Below are 26,208 nucleotides of genomic sequence, written 5' to 3' on the forward strand. Positions count from 1 at the left end.
GAGATAAAGAATTTAGAAAAGAAGGGACAGAGTAAATAATTCTCATAGGTGTTTTGAAAGACTTTTTTTAAAAAGTTTAAAACATCCATGGAAAAAGAGACAAATTTCAAATATTGTGGTTTCCGTAAACCACACATTAAGTGGATTACATAAAAATCCTCCGTGAAATCATGTTGCCACGGTAGAAATTTTTTAGTTCTCACCTATGTCATTTAGTCATTGGTTATCAGGATCTCCCAGAGGATTGGTTATCAAAATCTCCCAGAAAGTAATATTTTGATTAACTTTTAGGAAGAAGTCATTTATCTTTTAAAGGATGCCAAGTTTGCTTCACCATGCAAACGGATAGTCAGCAAGGGACACTTTCATAGATCTGATCTAGTTAACAAAAGAGTAGACGGTTTTCTTGTAAAACTGCCTGCCTACATTGTTACAAATATATCTGTGGAAACACTTCTTGAATCCAGATATAAGTATCTATAAGCAAACAAATAAAAATGACAGCTTACTCTCATTGCACATACATAGTACAACTGGGAGTGATCATTTTCATTCTTTCTCTTCTGAAACAGTTAGGGGCACTCACAGTTTCCATAATTCACAGAATAATTGCACTATTTGGTGTGCATGGTATTTAAAGATAAAACCACAACATATCCACTGTCTTGCTAAAACTGTAAATTACAGCTTAAGAATCTAGACAATGTGAGAATTTGCTTTGGGTTCATTTCAGATTATCACGCCAAGTCTCCAACTTTGAAACCTAAATGAATCTTTGAGATGAATCTTTTAGAAATGAGGACCTTTTAAAGATGAGTAATGAGGACATGAGACAGGAATGATCACTGTTTTGTCATTACCAAATCACTGTGGTTTCAAGGTGACCATGACTGTTACTGAGTTTGACAAACACTTTTCATTGTTGCTTCCATCTAGAATTTGGACAACAACAGGCATGGTCTAATTGCTCTGTGAGTCGTATCATGAGGCCAACCTGTGTACCTAGTCAAAACTTTTAAGCAAAAAAAAGTTTTTCTGTACCTTCCTACTCTTTGATCCCTTTTCCTTCTTCCTTCCGCCCTCCTCAGCCTCTTCCCCTCTCCTTCCCAGTAATGGACTTGGGCCCCACTCCTACACAGCTCTATCAAGCCCTTAACTGACTTAGCCCACCCACCCTTCCTGGCCATGTTGTTGTTATTGTTGTTCTGTCACTAAGTCATGTCCGACTCCTTGTGACCCCATGGACTACAGCACGCTAGGCTCCTCTGTCCTCAACTTTCTCCTGAAGTTTGCTCAAATTCATGTCTACTGGGTCAGTGATGCTATCTAACCATCTTAACCTCTGTGGCTCCCCTTGCCTTTTGTCTTCAATCTCTCCCAGCATCAGGGTCTTTTCCAGTGACTCAGCTCTTCCCATCAGGTGTCCAAAGTACTGGAGCTTCAGCTTCAGTCCTTCCAACTGATATTCAGGGTTGGTTTCCTTTACGGCCATGATGACGGCTTAACAATGGACAAGTCTTCGAATGTGCTTGCTCTCTACCAGGCAGAAACAAGGATTATGACTTGCTGAGAGTTGTCGGCAGTCATCTTGGAAACACAACCAGAAAGCCTGAAGGAGAGTGAGGCTAACATCAAGGGAAGTAGATCCAATGCTGTGACAGGGGATCCAGAAACTCTTTTGTCCATTCTTAATTCTGGACATAATCTTTAAGCCCTGGCAACTAACCCTTCCCTGAAGCTTGATCTTCCCTGGATTGTCCCATTATATGATTCAGTGTTTCCTTTTATGTATAAGCTAATTAGAGTCAGGTTTTCTAAAACATATCTGTTAAGAATGCTCTCTATGGTTAGGCAGTATTTTTCTTATCAAATGAAATAAATTTGATCAATTAAAATCCAAGGTAGACATTAACTAGTGGGAAGACATTGTATGACGATCCATATACATAACAGTTATCATTTACGTTCTCCTATGATGGGCTTAGACTCTAGCCCTTGGTCCAAGACAGAAGACCGGGTGGTTGACATAAATGTCCTCTCCTGCACCAGCTGACAGTGGATTGGGAGGGAAGGGATTTCTGTAGTTGTTGGTTGCCTAGAAAGATAAACAGAGAGGATGTTAATAATTCACTGCAATTCAGCACTTAATCAACACACTCAAATTTCTCCTCAGTTCATCCATAATATAGGTCAAATTTCTATTACAATTAATTTCATAAAACATTCTCTTCATTGCATGGACTTTCCATGAGAAAATCACATTCTTGATCTCACGACTCTGAGATACAACAGAGATTAGTCTTGATTATCACTTGATATAGCAGGGTATAAATTACCTCTTTAGATGTAAAATTCTCTCTCCTAAAGTTACGCTATTTCAAAGAGAACAATAATTCGCATTTTTATACGGAAGGTCTAGTCCAGTATTTTCCCATAGTGGATAACCATTCATTTCTGTTGAATGGATGAATTACTAAAGAAATGTTTTTAAAGTACACCATGTCCTGGCTTAGGAATAAGCAACTGAACACAACTTAAAAATTACAAAAGCAAGACTACATTCACTTTCGAGATTATTCTCTAGCTAATCAAGTCACTTTGACCACATGTATGTATATGTGTGACAGAAAATACAGAGGCATAAGTGAGAGTGGGGAGAGAGAACAGGAGACAGAAATGAAGAGAAGAGGAGGAGAGAGAGGCCTTTTGGTGAGTAGTGAGTAGCTTGAAAATTTAGAGTGGTGTTGGTGTTTGCATGGAGAAAGTAAAAGGAAAGTTCAAGTGCTATTGAAATCTACTCAATTTGTCTTTTTTAAAAGAGCCCCCAAATAATCAAGGAAGTCTAACTTTGACAGACCAGCTGACTATCTAACTTTCTAATTGCCACTCAAAATATCAAAAAGCCTGCAAAAGCCTGGAAGCGTTGAATATCTAAGGCAGGAAGTTGCAAAGCGCCTTTCCTCCCCTGGAATTCAGGGCAATAAGTGTGTCTTTGCATTGGCTTGAGTGGACAACAGCTAAGGACAGAGAAGAGACCCAAAAATTGTATGTGACAGAACAAAGCCAGACTTCTCCAGCCTTTGCACTTGGTGCCCAGAAGCAAAACATGAGTTATTGAGGAAGACAAAAATTTGTTTTGCAAAGAGTAACTCCTTAATAGAAGAAGAAAGCTAAACTGAGACATTATTAAGAAGTCTGAAGCGCACACACTGGATTGTCAGAAGCTTTTTAGTACTAGATGTTTTGGCCATGTAGCATTCAAGTGCAAATAATTTAATTGAAGAGAAATGGATGTAATTTTAGATAACACTCGGGAAAATGTTTTATTGTAAGATTTTGTAAACAGAATAATGTGCATTAGAGGGAATATTTGACCTACAGTGGAGACAATGAGTGAGCATGAAAATAAGCATACATCTTATCTGCAAACCCAGAAGTAAATTTCCTCCTCTTTCAATTAAACATGAAGGGGCAGGAGCAGGTAGAAACATGGGAACAATGTCACGGTTAACCCGAGTCCTGCCGCCCAGCAGAAGGGTCTCTAGCTTCATAATCTGGATATCAATTAATTAATCAATTAATCCAAACATCATCATAGTAATGAATATCCTGTATTGCGTCCTTTTATGTGCTTGCTATGCATTAGTTCAATTTAATTTAACCCTCACAAAAACCTCAAGACACAGAAATATTATCATGCCCTGCACCGGGTCAGATAGCATCACCCCCACATGTATGTACTTCCTGGACCTTCATTAATGTGATCTTATGTGGAAATAGGGTTGCTTCAGTTGTCACAGCTTAAGATGAGGTCGTACTGAAGAACCATGGGCCCTTAGCTCAATATGACTGGTGCCCTTAAAAGAAACGGAGAAGAGACACAGACATTCACGTGTGCATGCGGAAGAACGCCATGTGAAGACAGAGGAAGAGGTTTGAGCAATGTGTCAGCAAGCTGCAGATCACTGATAACCAACGGGAACTGAGAGAGAAACATGGAGCAGAGCCTCCTGCCAAAAAGGACCAGACCCTGCGGAGACCTTGATTCTAGATTTCAGCCCTCCACAGCTGTGAGACAACAGGATTCTCTTCTTTCTGGTCACCCTGCTGCTGCTGCTGCTAAGTCGCTTCAGTCGTGTCCGACTCTGTGTGACCCCATAGACGGCAGCCCACCAGGCACCCCCGTCCCTGGGATTCTCCAGGCAATAACACTGGAGTGGGTTGCCATTTCCTTCTCCAATGCATGAAAGTGAAAAGTCAAAGTGAAGTCGCTCAGTCATGTCTGACTCTTTGCAACCCCATGGACTGCAGCCTACCAGGCTCCTCCATCCATGGGATTTTCCAGGCAAGAGTACTACTTTGTGGTAATTTTGTCGTTGCAGGCCTCTGATGGCGGCAGCTAAATGTGCAATGTTGACCATTATTTTAAGTGTAATTGCTCCTTTATTTGTATGGATGTAAAACAGTGTCCAAGGGTATTAATCTTCAGTTCAGTTCAGTTCAGTCGCTCAGTCGTGTCCGACTCTTTGCGACCCCATGAATCGCAGCATGCCAGGCCTCCCTGTCCATCACCAACTCCCGGAGTTCACTCAGACTCAGGTCCATCGAGTCAGTGATGTCATCCAGCCATCTCATCCTCGGTCATCCCCCTCTTCTCCTGCCCCCAATCCCTCCCAGCATCAAAGTCTTTTCCAATGAGTCAACTCTTCGCATGAGGTGGCCAAAGTACTGGAGTTTCAGCTTTAGCATCATTCTTTCCAAAGAAACCCCAGGGTTGATCTCCTTCAGAATGGACTAGTTGGATCTCCTTGCAGTCCAAGGGACTCTCAAGAGTCTTCTCCAACACCACAGTTCAAAAGCACCAATTCTTCGGCGCTCAGCCTTCTTCACAGTCCAACTCTCACATCCATACATGACCAGAGGAAAAACCATAGCCTTGACTAGACGGACCTTAGTTGGCAAATCATAGGAGACTAAATCAGAAAAGAACTGCTTCATCAAATAGCTGAGACTTGAACAACAGGCGACTGTGTGGTTAGGTTCTTGAGAATAAAAAAGAAGCTTGCAAGCTGCAAAAGGGACTGACTTGCCAAGACACTTAGGATGCAAGAAAGAGTTGGGGGGGAGGGGTGAGTAACTATTCTGAGAACACTTACCGTATTCTGTGTGATCCAGAAGTCTTTAAATAGGCCTCTTTTCTGTTGCCTTTTCCTTCTGGGAACACATGTACAAAAGAGAAATTAAAAATGACATGTCAGCACTAGCAGTACTTCTTCTTTTTTTCCAAAGATTTTTTTTGATGTAGATCATTTTTAAAGTCCTTACTGAATGTGTTACAATACCACTTCTGTTTTAAGTTTTGGTTTTTTGCCTCAAGGCATGTGGGTCTCAGCTCCCCAACCAGGGACAGAACCTGTACCCCCTGCATTAGGAGGCGAAGTCTTAACCACTAGACCACCAGGGAAGTTGCAGCACTCTCATGATTTCGAACGCTCTATACCTCACCTACACCCTGACCCTTACTGATTATTCTGAAGTTGATCATGGCTGCTTTATATGCAGTCACTCAAAATTCCATTGACCTAAATTTTTCCATTTTTCCTACATCCTCCAATGTGCTCACAATTGGCAAAGGCAACTAAATGGATATCCAGTAGTGTAGCTTAGTAATTAATCTCAGGGAGTTTACTAAAGAATGCTGCAGAGTGGGTTATTACATATATGACTGACAACCTTCTCCAAATAATCTCAGACATACCCCACAATTAAAAGTTCCTTTTAAATGCCCACAGTGTAACTTCTTGGAGACAGTGACAAAAGCACTAAGCTTTACAGACTCTGTCAGGCATTTCACTAAACCATCTGTATTGCTTTGCTTGCTGAGTCCCTTCAGTTGTGTCCCACTTTTTGCAACCTTACGGACCATAGCCCGCCAGGCTCCTCTGTCCATGGGATTCTCCAGGCAAGAACACTGCAGTGGGTTGCCAAGTCCTTCTCCAGGGGATCTTCCTGACTCAGGGATTAAACTCTTTTCACAAGTGAGGAAATTTATGCAGATCTATGACCTTTGATTCATTGTTAAATTACCATTCACAAGGCTTGTTATATCATAATATAGAGTTAACTTTCCAAGTAGGTCCAAATATATATAAATATATATATACGTGTGTATCTGTGTATATACATGTGTAAAGAAATATATTTTAACATAAGCCTTAGTGTATACAATGTGATGAAAGAAAAGAGTACATGATTTTTTTTCTTCCAGTTTTATTGAGATATAACTAACATGGAGCACTGTATGGGCTTTCCTGGAGGCTCAGCAGTAAAGAATCTGCCTGCCAATACAGGAGACGTGGGTTCGATCCCTGTGTCAGGAAGATCCCCTGGAGAAGGAAAGGGTGCCTGGTGCCCAGGGGCTTCTGGGTGTGTGCCAAGCATGAAGGAAGGATTTCGTTTCCTCCAGGTACCCTGTGATGTATTTTGGCTTCTCTCCAGGTCAGCGCATCTGAAGCTGAAGCGGGAATTATCTTTCCCAAATATAACTGTGATATTACTTGGGAAAAATGCAATTGAAATTCCATTTTTAAAAGAAATACAAATGTTTATTTCAGAATGGAAGTTCTGATAATATGTGTATTCACAACATTTTATTGGATTTATCTTAATAAAAATTATCTTCAAAGAAAAAAAAAAAAGGATTATTTTAAACGTTAAAAAAAAAAAAAAAGTTTGCTAAAACAGAGTTCAGAAGGTCATTGTCAGGCCCTTGGGTTATTTTTCAAGATGTTTCTTTTCTAAGCAACGACCACAAACGGATACTAGCAACAGGGTAGAAAAGAGCACTCAATTTTTGCTTTGTGGTTTTGGCCATGAGCTTGCATTCAGGTCCACTAATCTTTTTATCACATTTAACCAAGTAGAACAATATATTCTACTGTTCCATTTAGCTATTCATGTAAAAGTGATGCCTTCTCATGACTCAAAATCCATCCTATCTGACACCTGTGACCCTCCCGTGACCTGCCTGTCACTCAGTCGCTCTCCGCTGTGTTCCTCGTGTTCCCATGCGCTCCGGCTGTCACGTTGGCCCTTGGCACATTTTTTATGAACCAAGGTGAAGCAGGGGAGAAACTCTCACTGCCACTAATGACCCGGGTTCCACACATTGATTTGCTCATTTCTGACCAGGGATTGACTGGAGGGCAGCCCGCGATGCAGAGAAAGGGACGTCGACGGTTTCATGTTTCAACTTAGACAAATGCTTGTGGACCATCCACTGTTTGGAAAGACTAGCACTAAATGCCATCAAGCACGAAGAAATGAACAAAACACAACCCCTGCCATTATGAATAGCAGGGAAGACAAGCGAGGAGGAAATGATTAAACTGCAAAGCAGGCTGCGAGGCGTGGAGGGTGAGAGGCACAATGGCACTCTGGATGGTGACCTCCCGTCTGCTTGCAGGAGGTGGAAAGCAGGGCAGCCCCCCAGAGGGGACACGCTCCCTGCACCAGAACATCTGCAGGACTGAGGCTAAATCTGGGGAAACCAGCATTTTGGTGGCATCACAGAGGGGAAGAGTCGGGTGTGTTCACAGAATAAAAGCTGTATTTTAATACAACTGGTCAATATCAGGAGAGTAAGTAAAGTAGAAAATACAAATGAATATTAGATTGAAAGAAAGTGAAGTCGCTCAGGCGTGTCCAACTGTTTGCGGCCCCATGGACTGTAGGCTACCAGGCTCCTCCATCCATGGAATTTTCCAGGCAAGAATACTAGAGTGGGTTGCCATTTCCTCTTCCAGGGGATCATCCCAAACCAGGGATCGAACCCTGGGCTCCAGCATTGTAGGCAGACGCTTTACCATCTGAACCACCAGGGAAGTTCCTAAATATTAGATTGAGGTTAGAGTAATCAGGCTGAACAGAGGGCACCTGTGACACAAGGTTAATGAGTTTAGCATTATTCTGGTGGCAGTGGAAACACAATAAATAATCTTTAAACAGGGAGACAAGGTGGTCAGTTCTAACTTTTAGAAGAGGAACCAGGAAACATCAGATGAGTTAGAAGGAGAGAGATACCTGGAAGCAGGCAAGCAAGTTGGAGAGATCTCTGAAGGTAGGTGAGCAGTGAGGGCCACTTTTGGAGAGCTGCAGGCTAGGGGCATGGCAACAAGATGGAGAAACCTATGGGAAACCCTACCAATAAGCACACATGAGTGTGTGTGTGTGTGTGTGTACATTAATATTACTGGGGAGAGGAGTGGAGATGGATGTAGTCATTCACTCAACAAACATATAATAAATGGCTACAATGTGTCAGACTTTCAAAAAGCAGACACCAAAAGTTTGGTTCCTTCTTTCCCTGAGACTTTAACACAAGGGATGGGATGGGGAGTGGGAGGGAAGCTGAAAGAGAGGGGATATACATACACTGACAACACCCATTGGATCATCACTAAAAAAGCAAGAGAGGTCCAGAAAAACATCTACTTCTACTTTATTGACTATGCCAAAGCCTTTGACTGTGTGGATCACAACAAACTATGGAAAATACTTCAAGTGATGGGAATACCAGACCACCTCTCCTACCTCCTGAGAAATCTGTATGCAGATCAAGAAGCAACAGTTAGAGATAGACATGGAACAACAGACTGGTTCCAAATCAGGAAAGGAGTATGTCAAGACTATATTGTCACCCTGCTTATTTAACTTATACACAGAGTATATCATGAGAAACACTGGGCTGGATGAAGCACAAGCTGGAATCAAGATTGCCAGGAGAAATATCAATAACCTCAGATATGCAGATGACACCACCCTTATGGCAGAAAGCAAAGAGGAACTAAAGGGCCTCTTGATGAAAGTCAAAGAAGAGAGTGAAAAAGTTGGCTTGAAGCTCAACATTCAGAAAACTAAGATCATGGCATCTGGTCCCATCACTTTACGGGAAATAGATGGGGAAACAATGGAAACAGTGACAGACTTTATTTTGGGGGGCTCCAAAATCACTGCAGATGGTGACTGCAGCCATGAAAGTAAAAGACGCTTGCTCCTTGGACGAAAAGTTATGACCAACCTAGACAGCGTATTAAAAAGCAGAGACATTATTTTGCCAACAAAGGTCTGTCTAATCAAAGCTATGGTTTTTCCAGTGGTAATGTATGGATGTGAGAGTTGGACTGTGAAGAAAGCTGAGCACCGAAAAATTGATGCTTTTGAAGTGTGGTGTTGGAGAAGACCCTTAAGAGTAACTTGGACTGCAAGGAGATCCAAACAGTCCATCCTAAAGGAAATCAGTCCTGAATATTCATTGGAAGGACTGATTCTAAAGCTGAAGGTCCAATACTTTGGCCACCTGATGTGAAGAACTGATTCATTGGAAAGGTCCTGATGCTGGGAAAGATTGAAGGCAGGAGGAGAAGGGGACGACAGAGGATGAGATGGTTGGATGGCATCACCGACTCAATGGACATGAGTTTGAGCAACTCCAGGAGTTGGTGATGGACAGGGAGGGCATTCTGCAGTCCATGGAATTGCAAAGAGTCAGACACAACTGAGCAACTGAACTGAACTGAATACATACACAAGTAACTGATTCAGGTTGTTTCATGGCAGAATCCAGCACAACATGGTAAAGCAACTATCCAATTAAAAATAACTTAATAAATAAATTAATACATTAGTTAGAATCACGAGTTATAAGGAATGATTCCAACCCAATGTGACTACAAATAAGATTGCAACAAATACCTAGACTGGTGAGTCGATGAATGTGGGGCAGCTAGGAGGGAACGGCCAACCAAGAACATCCTAGAAAATTCCCAAGTGTGTCATAGACAATAAAAGGTAGGAGACTTTAGAAGAGGCCAGGTGACCCCCTGCTCTCTCTAGGGTAGCCCCTCCCAACTTCTTTCTTCTCAATAATCTGTAATAAAGGCACCTATATTACTTGTTTCAGACATTATATAACCATTTAAAATCACATTGTTTGCTTATTACAATGTGCATGCCATCACATTTCATTCACCGTGGTCAGAATAAATATTTGATGAAAGAATAAATGAAGGTGCTGGGGGTTCCCAGGTGGTGCAGTGATAAAGGGCCTGCCTGCCAATGCTGGAGACACAAGAGATGCAGGAGAGATCCCTGGGTCAGGAAGACCCCCTGGAGGAGGAAATGGCAACCCGCTCCAGTGTTCTTGCCTGGAGAATCCCACAGACAGAGGAGCCTGGTGTCTACAGTTCCTGGGGGAGCAAAGAGTTGGACGTGACCAAGCACACGTGTAATGAGTGTTCAGCCCTGGTCTTGCCCTCAGAATCCACCCCTCCCCAACCCCTCTGTCACACACACACACCTCCCCCCTCACCTGCCAGCCTTTTGTGTTTGCAGGAGGAAGAAGACAGATACAGCTGCAGACAGGCAGTTGAACCTGTGGATGAGGGGGTGGACTGCCCACTCCTCCTAATTCTGAGATGAACTGCTCTAGCCTTCTCCTCTAATACCTCCAGAGGCCCTGCTCCTCCTCTACCTTTAAGAACAGCATTCAAAGGACGTGGCCTCAGTACATGAGTCCTAAGATAGCTCAGCCAGCTACTGGGTCATTAATAGAGAAACTCGAGCATCAGAATTACTCAGGAGGAGTTCCAGTACTCACCTCTTATAAATAATGACAGTGATGGTGGTAATTAGGATAACCAACAGCAACAGCAGAACTGCCCCACCAGCCACAAAGGGGATGTATGTGTTCTTGTTTTCACCTAGGAGGAAAATAAATAAATAAATTATAGGAGGAATTAGGAATTCAGCTAAAGCTAGAATAGAGAGGAAGTTGGGAAAATTTAAAAAGGGTATGTTCAGTTCAGTTCAGTTCAGTTGCTCAGTCATGTCCTACTCTTTGCGACCCCATAAATCGCAGCACGCCAGGCCTCCCTGTCCATCACCATCTCCCGGAGTTCACTCAGACTCACATTCATCAAGTCAGTGATGTCATCCAGCCATCTCATCCTCGGTCATCCCCTTCTTCTCCTGCCCCCAATCCCTCCCAGCATCAGAGTCTTTTACAATGAGTCAACTCTTCGCATGAGGTGGCCAAAGTACTGGAGTTTCAGCTTTAGCATCATTCCTTCTAAAGAAATCCCAGGGCTGATCTCCTTCAGAATGGACTGGTTGGATCTCCTTGCAGTCCAAGGGACCCTCAGGAGTCTTCTCCAACACCACAGTTCAAAAGCATCAATTCTTCGGCGCTCAGCCTTCTTCACAGTCCAACTCTCACATCCATACATGACTCCTGGAAAAACCATAGCCTTGACTAGATGAACCTTAGTCGGCAAAGTAATGTCTCTGCTTTTGAATATGGTATCTAGGTTGGTCATAACTTTTCTTCCAAGGAGTAAGCGTCTTTTAATTTCATGGCTGCAATCACCATCTGCAGTGATTTTGGAGCCCCAAAAAATAAAGTCTGACACTGTTTCTCCATCTATCTCCCATGGAGTGTTAATCATCACAGAATAACAATGTATATAAAACAAAGAATCCAATTTAAAAAACATAGGATGAGTAGGGGGGAAAGACTTCTTCTTTCAGAGTTACCTAAATATCTCTGACTCCTCACAGATTTTCCTTACTTCCTTGATCTAATAGTGGGTTTGACACGTTAAGAAGAGTATGAATAGAAAGCATTTATTCACGGTAGGTATCACTTCATTCTAATGAACTCCCAATCAGAAACACAAAATCTTTAGTAGGAAAAAAAAACTATCAAACTAGTATATAAATGAAGATTACTGCTGGTACTTCCCTGGTGATCTAACGGTTAAGACTTTGCCTTCCGCTACAAGGGATGCAGGTTCAATGCTTAGTCAGTGAACTAAGATTCCACATGCTTTACAGCCAAAACCCCAAAATATAAAACAGAAGCAATATGGTAACAGATTCAATAAAGACTTTCTAAATGGTCCACATTAAAAAAAAAATCTTTTTTAAAAAATGAAGATTACTCCTTAGTTCTGATAATAAGAAGTCAATCACAACAGTATGTAACTTTGATATCTGTAAGTGGAATTTTGCTTAAGAAATACTGTCTACTTAATGACAGTTTAGGATAAAAATAATCAAGAAAAGTATGTTACTTTTCCAACTCAGGTATTAACTGGACAGACCAGCAATCGGGGGAAAATCTGAAATTTTCACACTGATTCTTTCACTATTTAGCTATTTGACCTCCAGCAAATTCCTAACCTTCTCTGCCTGCCTTCCTCCAACTGTCCAGTGATGCCAATACTCCTAATTACATCGCGGAGTTGGGATAAGAGTCTAATGAGGCAATATTCAAATGAGCAATATTTGCTCCCCTCTGGGCCGAGATCCCATGAGATCAGAGACCATCTCATTTTTCAGATGTCCTCCTGCCCACAGCACCCCTCACCCACCGCCACCCACAGAGCTCGTTGCAAGAAGACATCAGAATGTGTTGTTGATGGAAGTGGGATTGAATGGAAACCGAGGTACTGTCTTTATGGCCATCTCTCTTTAGGTGGCAAATTTTCCAGGCCCCCCTCCTGCAGAAAAGGGGCAGCTATAGCAGAGACCAGCACAACTGCCCATCCTCTTGAAACTGAGCTTTAATTTCCTGATTCCCAGGCTGTCTGGAATCCCATGGCATCCTGAAAACCACGCTTTTCACAGCGGTCTTCCCAATCTCTCATTCAGATGATTTCTTCCTTCCTGGCTCACTATTTAGCTGAGATTTTTTTTCATGGTAAGAGCTCAAAGTTTACTCCACTCATTCTTTGGTAAGGTTTACGGCAAAGACTAAATCATATAATAAACATTATCTTTACTTTATAAATTTGTTTAACCTATAAGGTGAATAAAGGTAGAAAAATATATGAACACTTTAAAGACCTCGTACATAGCATCTAAGATGGGGTTTTGTTCAGACATGATGGGGAGAAGAAAAGTGAAATTTATTCAGAACAAAAATATATTGAATCACCACTGCAAAAGGAACAAGGGAATTTTCCCCCAATAAAATAATAAATTAGCATTTTTCGGTTCTTGGCATATTTTAAAAAGTAAACAAAATATCTGAAGTTATTCTGCATTATAACACAGGCTTATAAAAGGACCACAGTTGCTATGCTGACATAATTTGAATATAGTAGATGCTAAGGTTAAGTCAAATGAACAATCGTGAAAGAAAAAAACGAAAGTTATTGTTCAGTTCAGTTCAATCGCTCAGTCGTGTCCGACTCTTTGCGACCCCATGAATCGCAGCACGCCAGGCCTCCATGTCCCTCTTTCAGTATCCTATCATTTTGCCTTTTCATACTGTTCATAGGGTTCTCAAGGCAAGAATACTGAAGTGGTTTGCCATTCCCTTCTCCAGTGGACCACATTCTGTCAGACCTCTCCACCATGACCCGCCCATCTTGGGTTGCCCCCTGGGCATGGCTTCGGTAGGCAGAATAGGGAAAAGGAGTCCAAAATGGCGGTGGCTAAAAGACAAAGATGGGAAAAGCCCTCGAAAATAAAACAAAAGAAGGTCCGAGGACCGGAGTGAGGACCTCAGGGAAAACAAACAACACTCCTGGCTGGCCCAATTTACATAGGACAGGTCCAGGGAGAGATAAATATATGAAAAGAGGAGCCAAAGCCAGCTCTCTCTCTCTCTCCCCCACACACTGGGGCACTCTTCTCTTCACGTCTTTGGATCAACGTGCCCTCATACCTCAGAGATGGATTTTCCTGCTGTCTTCTAAATAAAATAGAGCTGTAACACTGATTTGTCTAAGAGCTATAACATGGTCGTTTCGAGACCTGAGAGCTGTGACATGCCGAGGAGGCTTTAATGTCTGTCACTCCAAATCTTTGTTGTGACAAGACAAAGAACCGAGGAACATACACTCGCGTGACTGTTATGATCAAAAAATTCATTGACAGTACTCGGGGAAAATAATTTACCTACTTTTTGAAATATTATTTAGATCTTATAGTAAAAAAAGAAAGAAAGAAAGAAAACCAATCTGGGTGGACTACAGAGATCTAAATGTTTAAATGTAAACATGAGAAAAATGTAAGTATTATTTAATCTCTGAAATGAGAAATGAATTTCCAGTTTATACAAATAAGCAAATACATAGGATCAACTGGGGTCAAAATGAAAGTATCTGGAGGTCAAAGTCATCACAAACAACATACAGAAACAAGAAAACCAGTTAGCATCTTTAACATACCCTTGTTATTAAGAGAAAACTAAGCAAGACAATGAGAAGGATGTGGATAACTTATTAACCAAAGCACTTAAATTTGCATGAAAGGAAGCCAGTGGTAAGATGGATGACATCAAGTTCAATCTAGGGAGCGAAATCTACCACGACCAGCCTCTAGGAATAAAGCATTCTCTGTACATCGATCCTTTCATGAGCTGCTTGCACATTTGATTAATTTTTTCTCTATAAAAACGTTCAGAAATGTGAGCAAAGAGTTTTGTGAAACATTTAGAACAGCAAAAAAAAAAAAAAATCCTTATTTTCTGAGAGCAGACTAAAGCAAGACTACATAGCGGAGGGTCTCAAATGTAACTAGCATCACTAGGGGGGCTTGTTAAACTGCAGATGGTTGAGTGGTCCCCTCGGAGTTTTTGACTCAGTAGGCTAGGGAGGGCTTCCCAGGTGGTGCGACTGGTAAAGAATCCTCCTGTCAATGCAGGAGACACGGGTGACTCGAGTTCAATCCCTGGGTCGGGAAGATCCCCTGGAGAAGGAAAAGGCAACCCACCACAGTCTTCTTGCCTGGAAAATTCCATGGAGAGAAGGACCTGGTAGCAGAAGAGCCTGGTGGACTACTGTCTATGGGGTCATGAAGAGTCGGACATGACTCAGCAACTGAGCACTGAGGGTCCTAGAATTTGCAGGTCCTGTGTGGTGCTGGTTTGGGGCCACCTCTTTGAGAATCAGGGCCTGCACGTTAGAATGATGAATGTAAAGAATTCCAGTGAAATGGAAAACTGTTGACTCTAGATAGAAAGTTAAGTAAAATTTCAAAGCCAGAATTCACAAATGCGTATGCTAAGATATCTCAATAGAGGATAGAACTTATGAGAAAAAAAAGCCTGCCAGGCAACAGCATGCCACAATTTCAAAGTGATGAGCTTCAGGGAATAGAATTAAAAGCAATTATTTCTTTAGGCTTTTTGCTATTTTCCAAATGTACTAAATGATAATAATCAGAAAAAAAAAAAGTAGAAAAACTTACAGGTCTGCCTGCTTAAAACTCTGCCAGTTTTTAATGGTTATATTTAAAGTGCAGGACGTAGAGAGTTTCTCTGCAGAACTGTACTCAGAACACTTAAGAATCACAATGGCTTTCTTTGTTAAGCTCTACATTATGATAATTAAATAGAAACCACTAAAAAGTATGGTGATTTGTTTCATGCTGCTCACTTATAAAACCAAAATCAAAATTTCAGATTCTTCACATTCTTTCATGTGAAGTATGTTGACTCTTTTTAACCTCTCTAGCAAATGTTGGACTCAGATCCATCTTACTCACTCATTTTTTAACACGTAGTATTTTAAGGCACAGTGTGTACTTGGCATTAGAGATGAAATGGTGGGTAAAAACAAAAAGCATGAAAATCTGGTAGAGATTCAAGCATACTCGAGAGGTATGAAAATCCAGATATCTCAGCCTAAAGCCAATACTACTTAAAAAATTTTTTTTCTTTCTTTCTTTCTTTTTTTTTTTTTTTTTAATTTTTTGGCCAGGCAGTGCAGCATATAAGATCTTAGTTCCCCAAGCAGGGATTAAACCTGTGCCCCCTGCATTGGAAGTATGAAGTCTTAACCACTGGCCTGCCAGGGCAGTCCATAGGTAATCCTACCTTTTACCTCTTCTGTGCCTCCTACTCCTCGGCTGCATTAATGTGAACCATACTTGCCAGGGCTAGTGTAACCACACAACTTGCTGGGCCCTCTGTGACTAAAACCAGAAACAAAAGGGAAAAGCAAACGGTGGTGGAAGCTTTAGGGAGTCACTCAATAGTTCCTAATGCTGACTTTTTCCTAAATTCTGCTACTAGATCCTAGCTTGAGTAATGTCAGCCCTCAAGCCCCTCTCTTAAAGAAAGAAGAATTACTGTCTCCTCTCAGGCAGCCACTTTTTGGCTGATTTTTTTTTTTTTTCGATTTTCATCCCCATGCTGTGTTGATTCATGGGAGGACAAAAGTGTCGTGAACCATAAAGCCATTATTTTCCCACCCATCAGAAAAGATAAATACAGTTAAAACAATTTAAAGCACGTCAGTGAGAGATATAAATGAATAATTTACTCCAGGACTGCAGCCCTCCCAGCTACGTTTCTGCCGATGACAAGTATTTATGGCTGAGTTATAAACCTTTCTTTAGAAAGGCTCGGATAGAAATGCTTCCTGGTCCTTTCCTCAGAGCCAGACAGGCAAGAGCAGGCGTTGATGTTTACAGTTCATCCTTTATTATGGTCTGGGGTGGGGTGAGGGAGTGGGGAGACCAGGTAATTCAAAACCTAAATATCTGGATCAAAATAACATGCTGGGAAAAACTTACAGGTCCTGACCCTCTCTCTAGCCAGCTCTGGAAAGCTCATGGTAGATACCAGTAAAAGTTATCTGTGCTGAATTACCCCATTAAAAAGGAGAAGTATTCAAGTTCACTCTAGGTACAAACGGATATACACAGGGTGTGTGTGTTCCCACAGGATGGATCTGTGAGTGGACAGACTCAGCATTATCAGGTCGATTCCAATATTTTACTAACGGTACGATGCAAATATCCAACCTGTCCCAAGCAAGATATTGATTTGCTGAAAAGAACAGATTGAGAAGGGAAGACTTGGGGTCGAAGTTCTGTCTTCTAATTCTTTTCCCTGGAAGACCCCAATACAAGACACTTGAACTTCTGGACACTTGTCTTAGCAACTGCAAAATGATGAAATCAACATCAGAGTGGCTGTGGGGGTGGCTATGGATCATGAACTCCTTATTGCCAAATTCAGACTTAAATTGAAGAAAGTAGGGAAAACCACTAGACCACTTAGGTATGACCTAAATCAAATCCCTCATGATTATGCAGTGGAAGTGAGAAATAGACTTAAGGGACTAGATCTGATAGATAGAGTGCCTGATGAACTATGGACAGAAGTTTGTGACATTATATAGGAGACAGGGATCAAGACCATCCCCATGGAAAAGAAATGCAAAAAAGCAAAATGGCTGTCTGAGGAGGCCTTACAAAGAGCTGTGAAAAGAAGAGAAGTGAAAAGCAAAGGAGAAAAGGAAAGATATAAGCATCTGAATGCAGAGTTCCAAAGAATAGCAAGAAGAGGTAAGAAAGCCTTCCTCAGCGATCAATGCAAAGAAATAGAGGGAAAGAACAAAATGGGAAAGACTAAAGATCTCTTCAAGAAAATTAGAGACACCAAGGGAACATTTCATGCAAAGATGGGCTCGATAAAGGACAGAAATGGTCTGGACCTAACAGAAGCAGAAGATATTAAGAAGAGGTGGCAAGAATACACAGAAGAACTGTACAAAAAAGATCTTCATGACCCAGATAATCACGATGGGGTGATCACTCATCTAGAGGCAGACATTCTGGAATGTGAAGTCAAGTGGGCCTTAGAAAGCTTCACTACGAACAAAGCTAGTGGAGGTGATGGAATTCCAGTGAAGCTATTTCAAATCCTGAAAGATGATGCTGTGAAAGTGCTGCACTCAATATGCCAGCAAATTGGGAAAACTCAGCAGTGGCCACAGGACTGGAAAAGGTCAGTTTTCATTCCAATCCCAAAGAAAGGCAATGCCAAAGAATGCTCAAACTACTGCACAATTGCACTCATCTCACACGCTAGTCAAGTAATGCTCAAAATTCTCCAAGCCAGACTTAAGCAATACGTGAAGCATGAACTCCCAGATGTTCAAGCTGGCTTTTGAACAGGCAGAGGAACCAGAAATCAAATTGCCAACATCTGCTGGATCATGGAAAAAGCAAGAGAGTTCCAGAAAAACATCTATTTCTGCTTTATTGATTATGCCAAAGCCTTTTACTGTGTGGATCACAAGAAACTGTGGAAAATTCTGAGAGAGATGGGAATACCAGACCACCTGACTTACCTCTTGAGAAACCTATATGCAGGTCAGGAAGCAACAGTTAGGACATGGAACAACAGACTGGTTCCAAATAGGAAAAGGAGTACGTCAAGGCTGTATATTGTCACCCTGCTTATTTAACTTATATGCAGAGTACATCATGAAAAACGCTGGGCTGGAAGAAACACAAGCTGGAATCAAGATTGCTGGGAGAAATATCAATAACCTCAGATATGCAGATAACACCACCCTTATGGCAGAAAGTGAAGAGGAACTAAAAAGCCTCTTGATGAAAGTGAAAGTGGAGAGTGAAAAAGTTGGCTTAAAGCTCAACATTCAGAAAATGAAGATCATGGCATCTGGTCCCATCACTTCACAGGAAATAGATGGGGAAAGAGTGGAAACAGTGTCAGACTTTATATTTTGGGGCTCCAAAATCACTGCAGATGGTGACTGCAGCCATGAAATTAAAAGACGCTTACTCCTTGGAAGAAAAGTTATGACCAACCTAGACAGCATATTCAAAAGCAGAGACATTACTTTGCCGACTAAGGTCCATCTAGTCAAGGCTATGGTTTCTCCAGTGGTCATGGTATGGATGTGAGAGTTGGACTGTGAAGAAGGCTGAGCACTGAAGAATTGATGCTTTTGAACTGTGGTGTTAGAGAAGACTCTTGAGGGTCCCTTGGACTGCAAGGAGATCCAACCAGTCCATTCTAAAGGAGATCAGCCCTGGGATATCTTTGGAAGGAATGATGCTAAAGCTGAAACTCCAGTACTTTGGCCACCTCATGCAAAGAGTTAACTCATTGGAAAAGACTCTGATGCTGGGAGGGATTGGGGGCAGGAGGAGAAGGGGATGACCGAGGATGAGATGGCTGGATGGCATCACTGACTCAATGGACGTGAGTCTGAGTGAACTCCGGGAGTTGGTGATGGACAGAGAGGCCTGGCGTGCTGCGATTCATGGGGTCTCAAAGAGTCGGACACGACTGAGCGACTGAACTGCATAGGTAAGACATGTAGAGGTGCTTGATACATTTGAGCACTACATAACGTACATCATCAAGAGTGTGCTTATTCTGTATGCATGCATTCAGAATCAGAGTTAAGTAACTAACTTCTGTTCTTTCATGTTGAAATTCCATGTTATTCTAATCATGTAAAACAGAGGGTGTTTGTTTCTGTAACTAGATTCACCTTTCTGGGGAAAGGTAGAAGAGGTGTTGATAAACATGTGTAGGATGGCAGTCTGTTTCAGGGACCCCTGGAAATAAAGGTAGCTTTGAGTTTGTTGAACTTTCCTGTATGCCTGCAATATGCATCAAGCAGTTTTTGGCATGGTAATGTGGTTCCAAGTTTTCAAAGGTCAAACTTCTTTGTGCAAATCAATTTTATACTCTCTGTATTTCAGAAACCTTTCCCTGTTTTATAGCAAGAAGGTCCTAGGGAATAAATTATTTGCAGAGAATTAAAGGACCATGACATCAACCTCTAATTTTTCTTCAGAGTGAATAGTAACTATTCCTCCTCAAAATAAAGGTATCATGCATGCGGAATCCAAAGTATGACACAACATTGTAAATCAACTATATTCCAATAAAATTAATTAAAAACAAGTATAATAAAATGCTGAAACTAAAAAAATATAAAAGTAAAATAAAATATGACACAAATGAACTTATCTATGACACAGAAACAGATTCACAGACTCGGAGAACAGACTCATTGCCAAGGGAGTGGGGATGGGGGGAGGGGTGGATTAGGAGTTCAGATCAACAAATGCAAGATATTATGCATAGAATGGATAAACAACAAGGTCTACTATATAGCAGAGAGAACTATATTCAATATTCTATAATAAACCATAGTGGAAAAGAATATAAGAATATATATGTATATATATTTGTATTAATATAACTGAATCCCTTTGTTGTACAGCAGAAAGCAAAGAGGAGTTAAAGAGCCTCTTGATGAAGGTGAAAGAGGAGAGTTAAAAAGCTGGCTTAAAATTCAACATTCAAAAAATTAAGATCACGGCATCCAGGCCCATCACTTCACAACAAATAGATGAGGAAACAACGGAAACAGCGACAGACTTTATTTTCTTGGGCTCCAAAATCACTGCAGATGGTGACTGTAGCCACGAAATTAAGACACTTGATCCTTGGAAGAAAAGCTATGACCAACCTGGACAGCGTATTAAAAAGCAGAGGTGTTACTTTGCCGACAAAGGTCCATCTAATCAAAGCTATGGTTTTTCAAGTAGTCATGTATGGATGTGAGAGTTGGACTATAAAGAAAGCTGAGCACCAAAGAATTGATGCTTTTGAGCTGTGGTGTTGAAAAGACTCTTGAGAATCCCTTGGACTAAAAGGAGATCAAACCAGTTAATCCTAAAGGAAATCAATTCTGAATATTCATTGGAAGGACCAATGTTGAAGCTGAAGCTCCAATACTTTGGCCACCTGATGCAAAGAGCCAGCTCATTAGAAAAGACCCAGATGCTGGGAAAGATTGAAGGCAGGAGAAGGGGACGATAGAGGATGAGGTGGTTGGATGTCATCACTGACTCGATGGACATGAGTTTGAGCAAGCTCTGGGATATGGTAAAGGACAGGGAAGCCGGGCATGCTGCAATCCATGGGGTCACAAAGAGTCAGACACGACTGAGCTACTGAAAAACAACTACAAGAATGTTAAGACCTGCACACATCTTGCTCACTTCCGTGGTGAATCAGTGTGCAGAAAGGAGTCAGTGTAGCAGCCCCAAGATCACTGTCCTTAGAAAGCCCTGCTTACAAGGTTTGCCCTTGGCTGGTGTGTGGGAAGTTGACTTTGGAGAGCATTCTCACCTTTTCTTAACTGCCAAGGTGGTTTATTGAGTCTGAACTGTTGATACAATGTGGTTTATGCTAAACACCTGTTTTCTTTCTGGGAATCAGCCAATCCTGACTTTGCCCCGCCCATCTTTTCCATTAGCTGATATTGCTGTGTATCCTTTCACTCAATAAATCAGGGCCATCTCTTTGAAATGCAATCATCAAGGAAGAGAGAGCCCATATCTTCCAGTTCTGTGGGAAGACAGGAGTCTAAGTTCCAAGGGCACCATGCTTCAAGGTACAAAACTACCTCCAGCTGTAAAGATGTAAAAAGCTCATTTTTCCTTTGGATAAAGCCAGTTAGCCAACACAGGTGGTCACTCCGGATGCCAGGTGAATTTCGGAGGAGCTGTGCAAGACAAATGATGTTACCGAGTCCTCCTACGCAAGGACTAGTTACTGTTTACCTTGAAAACATATGTATAGTTGCATCTGTGGGACTCTGAGAAGTTCAGATTTCCTTCTATCTTTGCAGTCTCTTAGTGGACTGCCTGTGATGCATATCACAATTCTGGTTTAATGCTTATTCAATAATAAAATTGTTTTCTTTCCCTTCTACCCTTGTGGAGCAGTTTTCTGGGTAGGGAGAAGATTTTGTTTCTAATAATTCCCCAACACATTGTTGTTATTACTGTTGTTTAACCAAGTGTAACTCTACCTTACAGTGTCACTATGATGCTAATCCAAGAGGATATAATGGGAAAATTTTCAAATGTTCCACTAAAATCCAGATGAACATTTCACCCATGCAATAAGACATGGTGGGCATAACATACCATTGAAATATTTTATGTATTTAGCTGTTCAAATAAAGGATACTTAACATAGAAAAGAAACTTTTGTTTTTTCTTGGGAGATTCTGAGGGTTAAGCCTTCACTGCCCTTATTCTGATAGCTAATAACTCCAGCTCTGGGTTCAATGGTCATTTATCGTCTACAAGACCTAGAGGAAAAGCAGGCTTTGAGAGGAAGGAGACGGAGGAGACTTAAAATGGAAGGAGGGTGATGTGGGGAACTCTGAGCTGATTTCAGGGAAGTTGCTCAAGGGAATGGAGCTTTCCCACAGGGCAAGTGTACTGGGTGGGTCTGGTGAAGACCTAGGAGGCAGTTGGTTGCAAAGCTGAGAAGCCACCTGAGAGCTGAGCTCTCACCAGTTCTCTCCAGCAAGAACCTTAACTCTCCTTTGCTCAGGGGTTACTCCTAAAGTCCCCTCATCAGTTCCTGGCATGGACTGGACCAGCCCTCACCTCCAGACCCTAATACCTGATACCTGATTTTGCTTGTCCTTCATGAGACTGATGCAAAGAGCTGACTAATTGGAAAAGACCCTGATTCTGGGAAAGATTGAGGGGAGGAGGAGAAGGGGGCGACAGAGGACAAGATGGTTGGATGGCATCACCAACTCAGTGGACAGGACTTTGAGCAAACTCCGGGAAATAGTGAAGGGCAGGGAAGCCTGGTGTGCTGCAGTCCAGGGGGGTCGCAAAGTGTCAGTAATGACTTAGTGATGGAACTACGTGAGACTGTGTGAACACCCTCCCTCACATGACTTCATGATACAAGCCCCAGGAAAGGGGACAAGTCAGTGGGGAACCCACAGACACAGCACCTAGATGACCTGAGCACATGTAAGCACAGGGGCTGGAAGAAAATAGTGAGTGATCAAACCCCACTTCCTTTGCCTACACCTGCTCCATGTGTTGGTTCAGTAGGTGATCTATGATACCTATTCACTTCCCAAAAGGAAGAGCGCAAGGCTGTGGAACTCCACCATAGCCAGCTTCTCCTGTGATGCTGCTGTTGATGGCAGTAATGTTTTTTTTTTCCCTTCTGCTTGTAGAAGTAATTCAGTGCCATGGTTAAGAACAAGAACCCTGGAGCCCATCTTCACGGCTGTGAAACCCAGCCCCACTCCTTACTAGCTATGAAGCCTGAAATAAGTTTCTTAAGCTCTTCATGCCTCGCCTTCCTCATCCATAAAATGTAGATAATAATAGAGTTGTTGTGACAAAGGCATGACTAATTATCAGTAAGTCTTAGAGTGACTGGCACAGACATAAACATAATATGCAAGGCTGTCATACAGCAGCCAAGACAAAGCCGTGTGCCACTTAGTCCTTATAACTGCTATTTATAACTTTTCCCTTGGGTCCTTAGAAAACTTTATACCTCAAACTCTATGACATTTATAAAGGTGTATATATAAATGTGCTATAAATGTCATACAGATAGTTTCAGAATATGAAACAGAAAGCATTGGGCTGAATATTAATTTTTCTGTCCAACTTTAAGTTATGTTATATGAAAAAATGTTTACTAATTGCTCTACAAAACATGTAAAAGTCAATGCCTGGTTATAAGAAACAAGGGATCTGGTAATAGTTTCAAAATCTACAGCTTTATCCTCTAGAGTTTAACTATTCATCCATTCTCTCCATTTTTTAAAATAGCCAGTGATTTTATTAAAAAAAGAATTGCATGATTGGATTTCAAAGCTGATATCTTTACTTACTAGGCCAGGAAGTAAAGACAGTCATCAACATAAAAGCAAAACAACTTATTTTGATTAAAGTATTTGGGATTTGTGAGTTTCCTGTGAGTGTAAAATTGCCCACACAAGCACATGTATTTATTGAATGTTTGCCATCTGGCAGATTGTTCCTCCTAACAAATATTCACAGTTATCTTAATTCACAAATGCATATACACATATGCACATTAAAAGACTGAAGAATTTATCTCAATGCTCAATATAAAACATGAAAAAAAACAGAATAATTACACTTTGCAAGCCTGTATTGCTTTATATTTGTAAACTCGCCTCCTATGTGGCCCTGATTTGGGGGTCATTTGCATATCCATCACAGCCTTAAGATTCTTTGAAGTCACAAAAAATACCCTATCCTTTGTTAACATCATTTCTTCTCATCTCAACAATTACTCTTTACTTGTCCATGTCCATCATTGCAATGATAAGGATTTTTCATCACTCACTATTCACCTTCGCTAAAGTCATTTCACATGCCTGACCAGCACTATGGAGAGCTTAAAACAGCTCAACCCTATATCCATGAAAGGAAGAATTGCCTCCTGTGGGTTAATTAAATAAAACCACTTTTATATTTAAAAGATTATGAGCATCATAGTTACTTCTGAGTTTTAGCCAAAGTGAACTACATTCAATTAATTCTGAAAATAAGGTGTAGAGGGATCAATGAGGATTGAAAAATATTTATTTTATAAAAATTTATCCAAGCATGTTCTTCTGTTGAATGTGAAAGGGTTGGTCACTCAGTCGTGTCTGACTCTTTGTGACCCAGTGGACTGTAGCCCACCAGGCTCCTCTGTCCATGGGATTCTCCAGGCAGGAATACTGGGGTGGGTTGCCATTCCCTTCTCCAGGGGATCTGTGTGACCCAGGGATCAAACCCATGTCTCCTGCATTGCAGGTGGATTTTTTACCATCTGAGTTACCAGGGAAGCCCTATGCTGTTGAATAAATACCTTTAAAGAAAACTCTGAATCATTTCAGTATACATAACTTTACAATACAAATGGGGGGTTCAAAAATGTATCTCTACAGCTGACAGGCCTGCATTTATTCTTCATTTCTTTTTCTTTCAAATAATAATAGTCTTCTGAAAATGAACTAGGTCACCTTTGAATGCTTGTCAAGGGTCAGGTCAGAACATGTTCGAAATATCTCAGTTGAAGTCGGAAGTAGTTGTCTGACTAATTGAACTGCAATACTTAAAACTAGAATTTCTATTAAGAATGAAATGCCATTAACCTTATACAAAGAACTGTCTTTTTAAAAATTTAAGAAGTTTTCTACTTGCCTTTGGGGAAAAATTCACACCATCATCTACCTTCGGTTCCTAATAAGGCTCTAAGAGATCATTATAAGCTGTTAACGATTCCCAGATGTTTTAAAATTAAAAAAAAAAAAATCACACATGACAAGGAAGAACAAATGGCTGTTTTGCAGTTGGCGTCATTAGACAGGTCTCTCAGGTAAATGTGGTCATGGATTTTAAGTGGGAGCAAAATCAGTACATTTTTCTGAATCTGAATTCCTCCCTGAACTCTGAGCTTCTAGTGAGAGGAAAGCATTATAAAAATTATTTAAAATTCGGGCTGAGGATAAAGATCCACTTAAAGAACAACAGTTCCTAGGATTAGCTGCTTTCTAATACCATCAACTCAGGGATTCCCAGGTGCCTCATTGGTAAAAAAAAAAAAAAAAAAAATCCATCTGCCAATGTAGGTGACATAGGTTCAATCCCTGGGTAGGGAACACCCCCTGCAGGAGGAAATGGCAACCCACTCCGGTATCCTTGCCTGGAGAATGCCATGACCAGAGCAAACTGGTGGGCTACAGTCCATGGCATCACAAAGAATCGGACACGACTGAGCGCACATGCGCACACACACACAATACCACCAACTGCTTTGTTTACAGGAGTGATGACAGTGAATGCTCAACAAGGTTCCTCATGCAAGAACTCCATCAGATCAATTTAACATGAGAGTTTCAGCATTTCCTTTCTCTGACACTAACTGGCCATTTTCATTATTCAATTCAATATCTTGTTTATCTGTATAAATATGGTATGTACAAAAAATGACTTCAGGCCAAAATTCCAGGATTGTGTGCTTTAGGAAAAATGAATAAATCAAGATGCAGGGCTTATAAAACAAACTGACTGACTGCTTGCTTTTTTTTTTTTAATTTGGTGACTCATAAAAGAAAGATGTGGGCAGAGGCAAATGTAAAGTAAAGCTGTGATGTGTGCTCCAGTCGCTCAATCGTGTCTGACTCTTTGCAATCCCATGAACTGTAGCCCACCAGGTTTCTCTGTCCATGGGATTTTCCAAGCAAGAAAAAAGGAGTGGGTTGCCGTTTCCTCCTCCCAAAGTAAAGCTACAAGGACATAAGAGGGCCCTGACTGAATAGGTAACTTGTTTGTGATGATGGAAACAGTATGTTTCATCTGGATACCCAGTTATCATCCAGGATTTTAATAACGACTAAATGGGCTAAAAACCATAGGTGGTCTGTATTGGTAGAGGATACTGAACTTGCAACACTGGTGCTCTGAGACTCTAGTCCTGTGGTTCCAGCATATAAGCTGTCGTGACATGATTTTCTCTGGAAGAAGAGATCATAAAAGGCAGATATTCATCATATCAGGTCA

The 26,208-nt window shown here is 41.3% G+C and overlaps 1 protein-coding gene across 3 annotated transcripts in view; it reads right to left on the bottom strand.

Annotated features, from left to right (window-relative positions):
* Positions 1 to 1,913: 1,913 nt before the first annotated feature.
* CD226 (CD226 molecule) overlaps positions 1,914 to 26,208 on the bottom strand; it is a 90,823-nt gene continuing 66,528 nt past the window's right edge. Inside the window, exons 2-4 of one of the 3 annotated variants that reach the window (XM_040264345.1) lie at positions 10,658 to 10,760; positions 5,157 to 5,211; positions 1,914 to 2,095 (exon numbers count right to left, since the gene is read on the bottom strand). In XM_040264345.1, coding sequence (XP_040120279.1) covers positions 1,982 to 2,095; positions 5,157 to 5,211; positions 10,658 to 10,760 — 272 coding nt within the window. In that variant the 3' untranslated portion in view covers positions 1,914 to 1,981. Of the gene's footprint in view, positions 2,096 to 4,967; positions 5,215 to 10,657; positions 10,761 to 26,208 lie in introns of those variants that run through there. The other 2 variants (XM_040264344.1, XM_040264346.1) reach the window with 2 other exon arrangements.

This window comes from Oryx dammah, unplaced genomic scaffold (genome assembly GCF_014754425.2).
Source record: "Oryx dammah isolate SB20612 unplaced genomic scaffold, SCBI_Odam_1.1 HiC_scaffold_22, whole genome shotgun sequence".
Classification (NCBI taxonomy): domain Eukaryota; kingdom Metazoa; phylum Chordata; class Mammalia; order Artiodactyla; family Bovidae; genus Oryx; species Oryx dammah.